Source organism: Budorcas taxicolor, chromosome 18 (assembly GCF_023091745.1).
Source record: "Budorcas taxicolor isolate Tak-1 chromosome 18, Takin1.1, whole genome shotgun sequence".
NCBI lineage: Eukaryota > Metazoa > Chordata > Mammalia > Artiodactyla > Bovidae > Budorcas > Budorcas taxicolor.
Window position 1 is genome coordinate 67,956,281 of NC_068927.1, and position 14,562 is coordinate 67,970,842.

Sequence of the window (14,562 nt, forward strand, 5' to 3'; positions counted from 1 at the left end):
AGGGCGCCCGTGCCTCCGGTTTTCTCTGCCCGGTGACTCCAGACAGATCCCCTGCCGGCGACCTTGCTTTCCTCTCAGGACCCCTCCTCCCTCAGCTCCAGCCGCAGTCCCTGCTCCCTTGCCTGCGCGGGCCGACAGGGCCCTTCTCCCCCAACAGATTCCGCCCCACCCCCAGGATTCTCCGCCCAGACTCCGCTTCTGACAGGATTCTCACAGAAAGACCGTGTTGGTCTCCACTAAGAGTCCTCCTCCAGACACTGCTTCCTCAGACAGGCATACCCGCCTCCCACGCAGATCCTGCTCCCGGCTGAGGCAGGCCTACCCGCCCTACAGATCCTGTCTCCATCCTCGGATGGACCTCCCCACAGACTCCGCTCCCCTCTGCAGTCCGCCCACCCGGAGAGTGTTAAAGCCAGCGCAGTGGCTGGCTAAAAGGTGGCCAGGGGAGCTTGGGGGCCAGGCGGAATTTCAGTTTCGCTGCTCTGAGCCCCTTGGGAGCTAGCTGACTTAGGTTTCAGTGTTTCTCACGTTAAACAATAAAAAGGCTAGAACGCCAGTAAGCGGCCCGGCCACGGGGTGCGGACGCTTGGCCCCTCCGCCCGGGTCAGCATCTCCCCTAGGTCTCGACCCCGCCCCCTCCCGAGAGCGCCCGGTGACGTAGCTGCGGGCCATCTCTCCGGACGGCCCGGGAGGCGGCCCAGGCGGGGGCCGACCACGTGCGCGCTTGCGCAGCAAGCGGCCTGGAGCGGGCACTACAGTAGCGGGCACGCGCCGGGCCGGCGGGTCAGGCTGCGGCGGCGGAGGCGCGGGTGCCCAGCCCCTTCCTCAGGAGAGGCGCTGCGAGGGGTGGCGGCGGCCCGGGGCCGCGCGTGCGTACTCGCGGCCTCGCGCGCTCCGACCCCGCCTCCGGGCCCGAGGCACCCAACGCGCGTGCGCGACGCCGTCGGCGCCAGTTATTTCTGTCCCGCCCCCCGACAGTGGCTCTTTCTGCGAGCGGGCGCGCGGGCGAGCGGTTGTGAGCGTGCCGTGTGGTGCTGATCTGAGCAGCCGCTGAGGCGGCGGCGCAGGCGGCGGCGGCGGCGGGAGAGCGGGCAGCGGCCGGGTGAGCCTCGGTAGCGCCCCGCGCGCAGCGGGCGGCGCCCCAGGCTTTGCCTGGCGGCGCTAGGCCTCGCGGCTGCAGCGGCCCAGCCGTTGGCTGCAAGCGCGTTTGCGCCTGCGTGGCGGGCCCCGCGCCCCTCCTCCCTCCTTGGGCGCCCCCGGCGGCGTGTGAATGGCGGCTTCGGCTGCGGCGGCCTCGGCGGCGGCGGCGGCCGCCTCCGGCAGCCCGGGCCCGAGTGAGGGCTCGGCGGGCGCCGAGAAGCGCGCCGCCGCCTCCTCGGCCGCGGGCTCCGCATCGGCCTCGGCGGCGGCATCCGCCTCGGCGTCGTCACCCGCGGGGGGCGGCGGCGAGGCGCTGGAACTGTTGGAGCACTGCGGCGTGTGTCGGGAGCGCCTGCGGCCGGAGAGGGAGCCGCGCCTGCTACCTTGCCTGCACTCGGCCTGCAGCGCCTGTCTCGGGCCCCCGGCGCCTGCATCCGCCAACAGCTCGGGGGATGGAAGTGCAGCGGGCGACGGTTCTGGTGAGTGCGGTCGGACCGGGGGCGGCCCCTCCCCCATCCTGCAACCTAGGTTCGGAGGAAGCTCGGCTATTGGGGGTCTGTCCCCAGCGTCACAATGGCAGGGGTCATCTGGGTGAGAGGGTCGGGACCGGACAGTGGCCAAAACGGGTGCGGGCTGTGGGTCTCTTATTCGGATGGGGCGACTGTTTCAAGTTAGGCCAAAGAAGGGTTTGATTGCTTCTCCCGGAGCGGAGGGTTGGCCTAGCATGGGGTGGAAGTTGGTCCCTGTGGAGGATGGGATCGCAATCTGGATGTGAATATGCGTGATCTTGTTTTCCCCTGTTCTTCGCAGTGGTGGACTGTCCAGTGTGTAAGCAGCAGTGTTTCTCCAAAGATATCGTGGAGAATTATTTCATGCGAGACTGTGGCGGTAAGGCCGCCACGGATTCCCAGGATGCGAATCAGGTATGTGTTGCCCAAGCAATCCTTGGATGGCCTCTGGACGTGGGTAGGAGTCTGCGGCGCAGAGCATAGTACCAGCTCCAGGCTTCACTACGGCTTTAGCAGATTGTTTAGGCTAAGTAAAGGCATCATCTTACCAGGTTGTATTTTCTGGGTCTGAATGCAGATGTGTCTGGTGGTGCTGTCTCTTCTGACTCTGCCTTTGCTCAGCAGTGCTGCACTAGCTGTGAGGATAATGCCCCAGCCACCAGTTATTGTGTGGAGTGCTCTGAGCCGCTCTGTGAGACGTGTGTGGAGGCGCACCAGCGGGTGAAGTACACCAAGGACCACACCGTGCGCTCCACTGGTATGCAACACGGAGGGGTTGCCTTGATTCTTCCCTACATGTTTTTCCAGCTGCTTTTGATGCTGGTTGCAGATGGCGGTGGAGTGTCAGGGAATTTCTGATGGGGTACCAATTGAAAGGCCTGAGAGCAGAATTCAAACAGGGGGGAGGCTGGTCCTCTGGTGGGTTGCCTCTGCCCGTCCGGATAGAAGGGGAAAAGCCACAGGCCGGAAATGTGTGGAGTGCACAGGGGATCTCATGCTGCAGTAGAGGGTGTATCGAGGCTTTGAGGGAGCACTTGAGGGAATATGCCTCCAGAGGTGGAACGATCGCATGTACAGATAGGGAGATGCAGGCTGTTGGGGAATGGTGTGAGGGATCTCCTAGGCCTGAGATTCCCTGGAATGTGGTTGAAGGCTCCGTAGGAAAAGTGAGGTCTTTGGGCCCTGTGTCCTCATAAGCCATGAATGTCCTCAGACTGGCACTGACCAGTGAGTGCTGTAAGTGTTCTTATTGTTAGATCGCAGCCGTTTCACAGTCTTCACTAGTTATCTTCAGACTTTTCTGTGACCGTGATGGCAGTTCTTCGGAGAGGGGCTTGGGCTTGGTTTTTCGGCCAGAACTCCCCGTGAATGGTGTTTTGGTAGTCATGCCGTGGCTCCTGCAGCCCAGAGGACAGTTTTGATGGGAAAATCCAGATAGAGGTCATTGCTGTGAGTCATGAGAAGCCTGGAGGGAAGGGCAGGGGTCTCCAAGGGGGTCCTGGGTTCTAAGCAAAGATCAGCGTGCAGGAGGGGGCTGTATTGGGGGCCCTGAGATTTGCCTTATTTGTATCTTGGTGTTTTTATGTCTCAGGCTGGGTCAGTGTAGCATTGAGACGTGATTGGGGAGGAAGGGGCTGGCTGTTCCCAAGCAGTTATCTAATGGCAGCAGATTCTGGGAAGTGGTGGGGGGTCACTGTGGTGTATTATTAGTCTTTGGGGGGTTTTGGCTTTGAGCACTTTCAGACGCTTTTCCCTGTGTGGGGGGCCTGGCCCCTTTCTGAGGGTCCTCGTCTGACATCGTTTGTCCAGCCTGAGAAGGCTTTGTGAGGCTCCTCGTGGGTTGTTAAGATGGTGTGGCCTCCTTTTACCAGAGAAGAGAGACGAGGTCTCCAGGCGTGGCTCAGGAGGCAGGGGTACCTGGCATGTCTTTAGGTCCTCGTTTGCTTTCTGTCTGAGCCAGAGAGTGCTTGCGTGTGTCTGGATGCCATGGTTGCCAGAGTTCCCTCCCGTGTGGCACAGAGTCTTTCGAGTGGAGGAGAAAGGGAGCCCAGCAGTGGGGGCTGCAGAGGCGGAGGAGCTCTCCAGTGTCTGCTTGGAGGAGTTTGCAGTAGAGGGAGCAGTGGGGTGGTCGTCAGAGGCCATCGTCCTTTCACTTTCAAGTTGTCAGTCCCAGAAGCTGAAAGAAGGGAAGTGTGGATCTCTTGGTCAAGATAAGGGCAGAGGGTGTTCAGAGCAAGGGTTTGGGCCCTTCCCTTTCCACTGCTGTAGGCCCTCTGCGTTTTTTAGCAGCTAAGCCAGGGCTGCGGGACAGACACGATGTGAGGCCCCGGTCTGTCTGCTCCTTGAGTTGAGGCGGTGAGGACCAGCTCCTGCTTCATAGACCCCATTCCTCAGGGCCGGCCAAGTCGAGGGACGGTGAGCGCACTGTGTATTGCAATGTGCACAAGCACGAGCCCCTTGTGCTGTTCTGCGAGAGCTGCGACACCCTCACCTGCCGGGATTGCCAGCTCAACGCCCACAAAGACCACCAGTGAGTCCTGAGGCATGGCGGGGGGGTGCTGCCCATTCCCATGCTGGGCGCCCGGGCCCACCTCTGTCCGCCCTCAGGTACCAGTTCCTGGAGGACGCAGTGAGAAACCAGCGCAAGCTCCTGGCCTCATTGGTGAAGCGCCTCGGGGACAAGCATGCAACACTGCAGAAGAACACCAAGGAGGTTCGCAGCTCGTAAGTGTGGAGGCCAGTGTGATGGGGCAGGTCTTAGGGTGAGCACCTGCCTGACTGGCCCTGATCTCACCCTCTGCCCCCCAGGATCCGCCAGGTGTCCGACGTACAGAAGCGCGTGCAAGTGGATGTTAAGATGGCCATCCTGCAGATAATGAAGGAACTGAACAAGCGGGGCCGCGTGCTGGTCAACGATGCCCAGGTACTTCCTGTGTGGTGCTTGTCTGCTGACAGCTCGCCCTAGCTCTGGTGGCAGCGTCCTGGGGGTTTGGCTCCCTCTGCTGGCCGCTGATGCCATCCTTGGGTGGGGAGAGGCTCTTCTGGTGCCATTTCCTCCCTGACCTCTCCTGCTCTCCACCTGCAGAAGGTAACCGAGGGGCAGCAGGAGCGCCTGGAACGGCAGCACTGGACCATGACCAAGATCCAGAAGCACCAGGAACACATCTTGCGTTTTGCCTCCTGGGCTCTGGAGAGTGACAACAACACGGCTCTGCTGCTCTCCAAGAAGCTGGTGTGTGCTGGTGGGCACCCAGTCAGTGGGTTCTGGGCCGGCACCTCCCAAGGCCCTGGAGTGCTGTCCTCTGCCTCTCTGCTCATGTACCGCCCTCCCCCAGATCTACTTCCAGCTGCACCGGGCCCTTAAGATGATTGTGGACCCTGTGGAGCCCCACGGCGAGATGAAATTTCAGTGGGACCTCAACGCCTGGACCAAGAGTGCAGAGGCCTTTGGTGGGTGTTTGTCTTGCTCTCTGAAGCTTGCTCTCCTAGGCAGTGTGCCGTAAGCTGTTTTACCTCCTTGCTGCAGGCAAGATTGTTGCAGAGCGTCCTGGAACCAACTCCACAGGCCCGGCACCCATGGCCCCTCCTCGGGCTCCGGGGCCTTTGGGCAAGCAGGGCTCTGGCAGCAGCCAGGTGAGTAAGGGAGGGGGCCGTGGGGGAGGAGAGGGGCCCGAGGCCCGTTGGGGGCCGGCCTACTGAGGTTCACTTGATCTTCCTACAGCCGATGGATGTGCAGGAAGGCTACGGCTTTGGATCAGGTGAGTGGTTTCTGCCCGGTAGGTGGGAGAAATGCAATGTTCTAGGTTCTTCTAACCTGTCTTTTTCTGTGTCCTGAGCAGATGACCCTTACTCGAGTGCTGAGCCCCATGTGTCGGGGGTGAAGCGGTGAGTGTGATTGTCTTTTGGTGCATGTCGGGACAGGGTGGTGATGGGGACAGGGGTGCTCAACGCCAAGCCACACCCACAGGCCCCGCTCAGGTGACGGTGAGGTGAGTGGCCTCATGCGCAAGGTGCCACGGGTGAGCCTCGAACGCCTGGACTTGGATCTCACAGCTGACAGCCAGCCACCAGTCTTCAAGGTCTTCCCAGGCAGCACCACTGAGGATTACAACCTCATCGTCATCGAGCGAGGTGCTGCTGCTGCAGCTGCTGGCCAGCCTGGGACTGCGCCCTCGGGGGTCCCTGGGGCCCCTCCCCTGCCTGGAATGGCCATTGTCAAGGTGAGCCTGCTCTAGGCTACTGTGGCTGGGGAGTGGAGGTCTGTCCCAGCCAGCATTCCACTAAACCACCCCTCGCCTCCTTGCAGGAGGAAGAAACAGAGGCTGCCATTGGCGCTCCACCTGCTGCCACCGAGGGCCCGGAGACCAAGCCTGTGTTGATGGCCCTGGGGGAGGGCTCTGGTGCAGAGGGTCCCCGCCTGGCTTCACCCAGTGGCAGCACCAGCTCAGGTCTGGAGGTGGTGGCTCCAGAGGGCACCTCAGTCCCAGCTGGTGGCCCAGGTTCCCTGGATGACAGTGCCACCATCTGCCGTGTCTGCCAGAAGCCAGGTGACCTGGTCATGTGCAACCAGTGCGAATTCTGCTTCCACCTGGACTGCCACCTGCCTGCCCTGCAGGATGTGCCAGGGTGCGAGGCTGTGGAGTCTGCAGGGTGGAGGGCTGGGCTGGGTCCCGTGCAGCCCCTCACCTCTCCGTTTCCTCTAGGGAGGAGTGGAGCTGCTCTCTTTGCCACGTGCTGCCTGACCTGAAGGAGGAGGATGGCAGCCTGAACCTGGATGGGGGGGATAGTACAGGAGTGGTGGCCAAGCTCTCACCAGCCAACCAGCAGGTGAGGGGGGACCCATACGCTGGGTTTTCCTGCAGCCCCCAGCTCCCCGCTGACCCTGACATCTGTGTCGTCTACAGAAGTGTGAGCGCGTCCTGCTGGCCCTCTTTTGCCATGAGCCCTGCCGGCCTCTGCACCAGCTGGCTACTGACTCCACCTTCTCCCTGGTGAGTTCTGGGACTTGGGAGGGTGAGAGGTGCACGGGCTCTTTGGCCTCACCTTCAGCCTGTGGCCCCTGCCTGCAGGATCAGCCTGGTGGCACCCTGGACTTGACCCTTATCCGAGCCCGCCTCCAGGAGAAGCTGTCACCCCCCTACAGCTCCCCCCAGGAGTTTGCCCAGGATGTGGGCCGCATGTTTAAGCAGTTCAACAAGCTGACTGAGGTGAGCCTGTGGGGATGGGGGTGAGTTGGAGGAGGGGAGGCTGCGGGGCAGAGGTAGGACCCATCCATTGTAATCTGCCTGGCAGGACAAGGCCGACGTGCAGTCCATCATTGGCCTGCAGCGCTTCTTTGAGACCCGCATGAATGAGGCCTTCGGGGACACCAAGTTCTCTGCTGTGCTGGTGGAGCCCCCGCCGCTGAGCCTGCCTGGTGCTGGCCTGAGTGCCCAGGACCTGTCCAGTGGCCCTGGTGAGGGCCCCTGAGCCAGCCCAGCTTGGCTCTGTTCTATGTCCTGTCACTCCTCCCCTCTCCTTCCTCCTCTCTCCGGTGGCCTGGCTCCCACTCCTTGGTGGCCCGTACCCCAGTCCCTCACGATATGGTTTTTACTTCTGTGGATTTAATAAAAACTTCACCAATTACTCAGGCCTTGGTTGGTGGGGACAGTGGTCCTGGGCCTGCCATCAGTCCCTCACCGAAGCCCTCTTGCTGAATGGGGTGGGGCACGTCTTTAGCCATCTGGTGTCTGGGGAGGGTTACATTGTGGGCAGGCAGGGGGAATCCCCAGGTGCGTGCTGCATCCTGGACTGGGGCAGAACATTTCTTATAACCAGACAGGGTATCACAGTGAGCTGGGTGGGCTGAGACTTCCACTGGGCTAATTAAAGTAGGACACTGTCTGCCTGGGGGATAGGCCTGGCCTCCTGGAATTATACCAAGAGATCTGGGGGAACCTACCATCTTTGGGGGTGCTACCCTTGAGGCTGAGGCAGGAGGGGTGCTGTGCCAGTGTTTGCAGCTCACCGTCACCTCCTGAGGACCTGGTAGGCTTGCCCAGATGAAACCATTCCAGCCCTCTATCCCACACCCTGACTGACGGGCACATTACCAAGCCTCTTGAGTGACTTCCTAACCTCAGAACTAGTGTCCAACTTCTTTTATTACAGAAGGTACAATGAAAATGCCATGCCATCCACTGGCTCCCTGGGGAAGCACAGGCAGTCAGTCCCTTCGAAGGTTCTTGAGCCTCTCCTCCAGGTCTGCATCTGCGTCCACCAGGGCAGAGGCTGCAGCCTCTGCTTTCTTTCCACTGGCAGCCACACTGAGGGAGCCTCCAGTGGAAGGGAGGTCTGCAGAGAGTGGGGGTTAGGAAGAGCGCCCATGCAGAAGGGAGTAATGCAGGGAGAGGGAGGTGGTGGTTGGGTCACAGGGTTAACACAGGCCCCAAGGTGTAAACACTCACTTGACAGCTCATCTGTCAGGCTCAACCCCAGTTCGTCCAGGACCTGGGCTACAACAGCATCACTAGATAACCAGGGAAAGCTTATGAGGATCAGGGGCAGAGCCAGGCAACCCTCCCCACCCTCCCGCTAGCCGTCTCCGAACCTCTCCTCTTCGTCGTCCTCGTCCCCCATGGCGTCATCGATGGCGTCGTTCATCATCTCCTCCTTCATGTCCATGATCTCTGCCTGCCGCTCAAACTCCATCATGATTTTCTGGATCTGGGGTAACTTCAGCTGAAAGGGGGAGGAGGGTGAGTCTGGGCCTGAGGTCAGCGGCTGCGGGGGGGGGGGGGGGGGGGATGGGGAGAGGCAAACCTGTCTGTTCATGGTGCCCATGGCTTTAGTGACACCCTTCATGGCTTGTGCCATTGAGTTGTTAGACTTGAGTGTCTGGATCTTGAGGGACACAGCCTGGATGTTGGCCCGCATCAATACAAACTTTCGGACGTACCGCCTGGTGCGCACCAGGTCTTTCGCCATGATCCGAACCGCGTCCTGAGGAGGGGACAGAGGACAGGGAGCGAGCCTTGGGGGTGCGCTCACTGAGGCCTTCAGGGGCTCCTAGGGACCTGCGCCAGTGCTCACTGCTACCCCCTACCCACACATGTCCTGGGTCACCACTGCAGAGGTCCCTCTGTAGGCTTTTCACCTCTGGTCCAGGAATCCGGAAGAAAAGCAGGGCCCACCCTTGAGGAATCTTTTTTCTTCCATGTCTAGTCAACACTCATTCCTGAATTTCAATCCTGGCCAAAGAAAGAGGATCTCCCCCTCCACCTCACAGGCCGTGCTCACCTCAAGAACCAAATACTGATTTACATACAAGCTCAGCTATGACTTCCCAAAGCTCCTCCTTGCTTTGCTCATCCCAGGAAATGGCACCTCCTCAACAAGCTGCACAGGCCAAAACTTGCTAGTTTGACCTCAGGGAAAATGGATCCCATGCCACATCTATTGAAGTAACTACTTCAACTCAGCCCTCAGCTCCCACTGTTGCGCATGATTCTAAGTGGTCTGGGATGGACCACTCCTGAGTTTCCCTATCACTCCCTCACCAAACGTGCTGTTCTGACACACTTGGCACTTGGCTCTTTGCAGGGTCGCTCTCAATTTCTCAAGGCTCTAATATCAACTCCACAGAGACAGCAGTTTTGGACTCTGAAACTAAGGAAAGCCTCACTTGAACCCTTCACTCCATTTCCCTAGAACACACGTCCTGTTTTGTCCCGTTTGCTGCAGCCCCAGGTTCTGACCAAGCGACGGCACCTGGCCTGGAGTCCCAGCTTGTTCCCAATCAAGCTTACCATCTGGCCCTGCTTGGCCATTTTCTTGATGTCCGCGATGATTTTCTTCTCCTGGGTCTCGAGCTTCTGTCGCTCACGGTCCAGCTCTCGCATGGCCCGGTTCAGGGCGCGCTGGTTCTGCCGCAGCAGCTCCTCTGGCGTCTTGCGCCTCCCAAACAACAGGTCCATGGCAGCAGGAGCCTACCAGTAAGCCTGGGGCTAGCGTGAAACCTGGCTGTAGGGTGGTGTGAGGCACAGCTGGGGTCACATTGTGTATGGGCGGGGACAGACGAGGACTCACAAAAAGGAAAAGGGTGAGCAGGGAGAAAACAAATGAAAGGAGAAAGAGTGGAGCCTGGAACTTGGGGAACCCCAGCCACCCCAGCTCCTCTTACTCCGCAGTGCCCCTACAGAGGTCCTGGGCTTCAATCTCCTCCTGACTCTGGAATGAGACCCTAGAATGTCCAATGGACCTAAGCTGGAGGTGACCATGTGTGGATACAGCAGGGGGACGGGCGCGGGGAGAGGGGGCTCGAAACCCGGAGCGCCAGGGAAAGGCCAGTTGACAGGGTCCCTAACATGAGGAGCTGGAGGCCGCAAGTGCTACAGACAGGGTCGATGTGGGGGCTCCGAAGCTGACAGCGCGTGGATGGCATTCAGTTTAGGGCGGGGGTCTTAAATGCTGAGGGAACCTGGATGCGGAGAATAAGGCTGGGGGATGTTGGGGACTCCTGTACAGAGGGCGGGATTTTAGGTGATGGCGTGCCTTGTTCACCCAGGAAACTCTTGGGGCCTTTCGGGGTCTTGAGCACCGAAAACAAAACAGCATGGGGACCCAGGAGATAAGGGAGGGCCCCAGGGAGGGGCGAGGCCCTCGAACACCGCCGCCCACGCGCCCACCCAGGGCCCGCGCCCCAGTAGGGGCGACTCACCGGAGTTGGGATGGGGACTCGCTTCCGTTTCCGGGTCACGCTCGTCTCGTCCAGAGCCCTGGAGCGCCCACCAACGACAGCCCCTCTGTTCTGTCGCCTCGGCCGTCACCGCCGTTTCCGGATTAAACCACCTGACGTCACACGCCCCTCTGGCGCCCGGAATGCTGGGCGGGGCCAACAGCGCGCGTGCGCACGCGCCGAGGACCGTGCCGGCCACAAGCGCATGCGCAGCAGTTTCCGTCTCGCTGCCGCAAGCTTGGTGTTCCGTAGGTTCAAGTCCAGCCTAAGGGAGCTGAGCCCCTGTCCCGTCTTGGCCCCGTGGGCTTGATGCCCTTTCGGGCGCCTTCCTTCCAGCCACCCGGCGGTCCTGCACCCCACCACGTCACCCACTGTAGAGCTCTGCTCATCTGAGGGACCCAGAACTCGCGCTGTTTCCGAACCTCAGGTACCCAGTGGCACCAGGCAGTTTTCCTCCTCCGTTAGGAGGGCGGAACAGCAGATGGTGCGGACTTAGCCCCTGTGCCGGCTCACTGGCCGGGAAGCCAGGGGTCACTGGATCCTGCCCCTCCCTTGTCCCAGAATGGGATTCATCTCATCCTGCCTGAGGGGGAGTCCCCTCATACCACCTGTGAGCACACAACTCCCACCACTCTTGCTGCAGGAGCTCTGGCGGCCATCACCTGCCCCTCCCACCCCACAAAAGGAAGAGGCGGAGGCCATGCAGTAACATTCCCCTTTAATAGCCTGGTGGGACCTCCAGTGGTGGAGGGGTGGGGTGCCGGGTCCCCAGCCACCCAGTCCCCATGGCCACCCACCCCAGAGCCCAGAGTAGGGGGTGGGGCTGGACAGCACCCAGCGGGGGGCTAGACAAGCCAATTCATTTCCCGTCGCTGAGCGGGTCGGGGGAGGCAGCGCCGACCTTAATCACATGGTGGTTTAAAAAAAAAAAACTAGGAGCGGGTAGCAGGGGGGGTGGCCGGCCAGGGCATGGGATTCCCCCACCGGCCGCCCCATTGTCCCCCCACCTGTGGCCCCCAATAAATATCTGCAGGGGACGCCGGGGCTGGTGGCCCTGGCAGGGGTGGGTATGCGCCAGCCCTATTTCAGGCAGCGCTCGAAGTAGGTGGAGCCGATATAACCACCCCGCATGGAGCGCTGCACATTCTGCTCAAACAGCCTCCGGTTGTTCTGCAGGACCTCGGCGGCTTCCTTGTTCAGTGGGTCTTCAGGGTTGGGCTCCTGTGGCCGGTATGGGGGGGGTGGGGGCAGGAGGTCAACAAGCCCAGAAGGCAGAGGGCCAACCTCCCCCAGCCGCCCTCCCACCCCCACCCCTACTCACCAAGAAGAGATACTGCAAGCCATAAATTATGGAGTTTATCGTAAGGACTGGCTTCCAGTCCTCTCTGTGGGCAGAGAGCATCATGATAGGGGCTGGTGAGCGGGCAGCCACCACAGGCCCTGCTGGGACCAGACAGGTCAGGCCCAGGGCATGGGACAGCACGGTCGGGAAATGCTAGCGGGAGGGTGCAGAGAAGCACAGGCCAGAAAGCCAAGGTCAAGCCATGAGAAAGAAAACGCAGAGCTGAAGAGACAGAGGGACACACGGACCACAAGGGGGAGGGAAGGGAAAGAGACTGGTATAGTGCAAGGTCACGAAGGGGGCCTGGCAGGCAGGGCTGGGCAGCGTAGTGGAGGGCCAGTGCCCTCACCTGAGGATGTTGAGGCAGACGTTGCCCTCGAGGTCAATGTTGGGGTGATAAACCATCGTCTCACACTTCACCTTGGGGGGGTCATGCGGGTAACCCTGGCCCACCTGGCTCCAGGAGAAGAGAGGGCAAGTGGATAGGTGCACAGCAGTGCCTGGCTGGGGCCTCAGCTGTTGCTTCCTCACTCCAGGGAGCCACCCCTGCACGCCTGAGACTCACCTTAAAACTGAACACAAACTTCCCGCTCTTGTAGAAGCCCTGTGAAGGAAGAGGAGAGGAGTCAGAACCCCACTCTGCAAGGCCCGGCAGGTGAACCAGCCAACTTGAGGTGGTGTCACCTGCTGTGCCTGAGAATCCAGTTAAGCGTGCCCTCACCTCATCAGGACAGATAACCAGCTTGAAGTTGAGGAGGTCGTCTGGATCTGAGAAACTGATGTCACACGTCTTGGGCAGATTCAGCTCGTTTATGTCTGGGTTTTCACAGCAGAGAAGGGAAACAGGCCAGGAAAGGGGGAGATAGGGGGTGCTCAGAGCAGGTGCCAGCAGAGCCTCCATAACCTCTACCCAGGACCCCAGTTCTGTCCTGGGCAGTGGGCCACACCCCCACCCTCTCCCTGCTCCTTCTGCTCCTCGTCTCCAGACAGGCTCTTCCATATCTATGGAACACTGCAGATATGCTGGAACTCCTGGGGGGCAAGCTCTAACTCTTCTAAATCCACAGTCGTAAGTCCCCCGGCCCAGGTCCTACATGTTCCCACTCCTGTGTGTCCCACCCCAAATCCAGCATCCTGACCGCGACCTCCGCTTTCTAGAGGAGTCTCTACTTGTCTGCGCAGATGCAAGGATCTTATTCCCTTTCCTCACCCTAAATCACCACCCCCCGCAGTCCCTGGCCCCCACTGTCCATACACTCCTTTCTGCTTGTCGTCCTAAACTCAGGATCCCATCTGACCTCCAGATCTGTGAGTTCCCAAGCCTCCTACCCTATACTATTCTGAGCATAAGAGTTCCAGTATCTCCAGCAGCATGGTCTAAACCCAACCCTACTCCTATCTCTATAATCCCTGGTACCCAGCATCCCTCCCTCCTCCTGTCACCCTAAACTGACATGTGACTCACCCAGACCCACGACACCCAGGCCCCAGAACCCACTTCACCAGGTCTGACTCTGATTCCCAGTGACTCTAGCGTTAATACATTAAATCTCCCACCCCGATCCTCAATCCTCGGCCCCACTGTCCCTATCTCCTCTCCCTGTCGCCCAGGTTCCCGTCTGACCCCCAGACTCTCGAGTTCCCGGTCTCCCCCTTCCGCTGCCACCCTCAGATTCTCGGTCCCTAGTATCAGACTCCTAGCTTTCCGAACACGCTCAGTGCCCCCTGCTCGGTCCCCCTACCTCCGACCACTTTGGTGATTGTATTACCCCATCCCCGGCCCCTCGGCCCCCAGGCCCTGGTCTCCGATCCCCACATCCGCGGCCTCCCCGTTTCTGACACCTTTGACCCCTGGCAGCCGCATTACTCCACACCTGACTCCCGTATCACCCCGAGCCAGGCTCTGACCTCCGACCTCCACGCCCATCCCCCGACTCCCCTTACCCTTCTGGATCCGCAGCTGCGCCGCCGACGCCTTCTTGCTGCTGCCCTTGGTGCCGCCCGCCGACTCCTCCTCCTTCTTCTGCTGCTTCAGCGAGAACAGCTTGATCATCCTGCCGCCGCCGCCGCTGCCGCCGCTGCGGGGCCCGGGACCCCGGCCACCCGGCCCCCCGCCGCCGCCCGCGCCCCCTCCGCCACTCGGACCCGCCGCCGCGGCCTCTCCGGCTGCTGCCGCCGCCCGCCGGGCCTGCCGCGCTGCTCCGCGCCCACCGCGCGGCCCGCGTCGGCTCCCGTAGTCGGCTCTGGCCTGGCCCGGCGCCTCGGGCCCGCTCGGCGGCGTTCGGGCCCGCTCGGCTGTTCTCGGGCTCACTCGGCCCCGCCCCCACCCGCCGCTCCCTCCTCCCGGCCGTCCGCTCCGGCGTCCTCAGGCTCGGCTGCGGACGCGGGGTCCTCAAGCCGTGTCCCTGGGCCTGGTCACTCGCTCTCTTCGCGAGGGCTCTGCGGCTCGAGGCGGAAGGGGGAGGCGGGGGCTGCGATGGCCGTGCACTAGACAGGAGGGCCGGCTTCCGTGGCAGCAGCGGCTTCGGCGCGGAGGTCCGCAACGGCCTCGGGCGCCCCACCGCTTCGGCTACTTCCGTCGCCTGCCCGCTTCGGCTCTTCCCGCCCGGCCTGCGCTGTGCGCTTGCGCAGCCGCTGCCACCGCCCCACGTTGCTCCGCGCTGGGACTTGGGGATCGGGCTCCTTCGGCTTGGTTCGGGTATTTCCGTTCGTGCAGGCCGGGCCGGTCACTTCCGGGGACGCCCGCGAGTCCAGGGAGGAGGGGGATGGCGGTGTCGCCGCCATATTTAAGTGGGGCAGATGCAGGCCGCCTCACTTGCGGACCGCCCTGCCCACTCGCAGTCGTGCGGACGGCG

At 61.4% G+C, this 14,562-nt stretch overlaps 3 protein-coding genes across 3 annotated transcripts; 1 reads left to right on the forward strand and 2 right to left on the reverse strand.

Moving 5' to 3' along the window:
• Positions 1-1,270: 1,270 nt before the first annotated feature.
• TRIM28 (tripartite motif containing 28) lies at positions 1,271-7,274 on the forward strand. The gene is made up of 17 exons (XM_052655618.1): positions 1,271-1,619; positions 1,951-2,063; positions 2,274-2,406; positions 4,044-4,179; positions 4,257-4,373; positions 4,458-4,572; positions 4,735-4,881; positions 4,985-5,099; positions 5,176-5,282; positions 5,371-5,407; positions 5,489-5,534; positions 5,617-5,869; positions 5,956-6,275; positions 6,353-6,476; positions 6,554-6,640; positions 6,719-6,856; positions 6,942-7,274. Exons 1-17 carry the CDS (start codon positions 1,271-1,273, stop codon positions 7,116-7,118), a joined length of 2,514 nt encoding a protein of 837 aa, XP_052511578.1. The 3' UTR covers positions 7,119-7,274.
• A 500-nt stretch (positions 7,275-7,774) lies between these two features.
• CHMP2A (charged multivesicular body protein 2A) lies at positions 7,775-10,494 on the reverse strand. The gene is made up of 6 exons (XM_052655637.1): positions 10,348-10,494; positions 9,437-9,650; positions 8,451-8,630; positions 8,239-8,369; positions 8,096-8,157; positions 7,775-7,982 (listed from the first exon to the last, which is right to left on the reverse strand). Exons 2-6 carry the CDS (start codon positions 9,602-9,604, stop codon positions 7,855-7,857), a joined length of 669 nt encoding a protein of 222 aa, XP_052511597.1. The 5' UTR covers positions 9,605-9,650; positions 10,348-10,494; the 3' UTR covers positions 7,775-7,854.
• A 572-nt stretch (positions 10,495-11,066) lies between these two features.
• Positions 11,067-13,817, reverse strand: UBE2M (ubiquitin conjugating enzyme E2 M). The gene is made up of 6 exons (XM_052655639.1): positions 13,652-13,817; positions 12,429-12,523; positions 12,273-12,311; positions 12,057-12,160; positions 11,687-11,750; positions 11,067-11,586 (listed from the first exon to the last, which is right to left on the reverse strand). Exons 1-6 carry the CDS (start codon positions 13,758-13,760, stop codon positions 11,446-11,448), a joined length of 552 nt encoding a protein of 183 aa, XP_052511599.1. The 5' UTR covers positions 13,761-13,817; the 3' UTR covers positions 11,067-11,445.
• Positions 13,818-14,562: the final 745 nt, after the last annotated feature.

Bases quoted from the DNA above. Each gene is read 5' to 3' on its own strand.
- TRIM28 (XM_052655618.1), top strand. From the start codon at position 1,271: ATGGCGGCTTCGGCTGCGGCGGCCTCGGCGGCGGCGGCGGCCGCCTCC. The intron at 2,407-4,043 runs GTATGCAACACG...CCCATTCCTCAG, and splicing joins CCACACCGTGCGCTCCACTG to GGCCGGCCAAGTCGAGGGAC. The intron at 6,857-6,941 runs GTGAGCCTGTGG...TCTGCCTGGCAG, and splicing joins AGTTCAACAAGCTGACTGAG to GACAAGGCCGACGTGCAGTC.
- CHMP2A (XM_052655637.1), bottom strand. From the start codon at position 9,604: ATGGACCTGTTGTTTGGGAGGCGCAAGACGCCAGAGGAGCTGCTGCGG. The intron at 8,631-9,436 runs GTAAGCTTGATT...TCCCCTCCTCAG, and splicing joins TGGCCAAGCAGGGCCAGATG to GACGCGGTTCGGATCATGGC. The intron at 8,370-8,450 runs GTTTGCCTCTCC...TCCCCCTTTCAG, and splicing joins TGGGCACCATGAACAGACAG to CTGAAGTTACCCCAGATCCA.
- UBE2M (XM_052655639.1), bottom strand. From the start codon at position 13,760: ATGATCAAGCTGTTCTCGCTGAAGCAGCAGAAGAAGGAGGAGGAGTCG. The intron at 12,524-13,651 runs GTAAGGGGAGTC...GTGAAAACCCAG, and splicing joins GCAGCTGCGGATCCAGAAGG to ACATAAACGAGCTGAATCTG. The intron at 11,751-12,056 runs GTGAGGGCACTG...CTCTGCCCACAG, and splicing joins GTCTGCCTCAACATCCTCAG to AGAGGACTGGAAGCCAGTCC.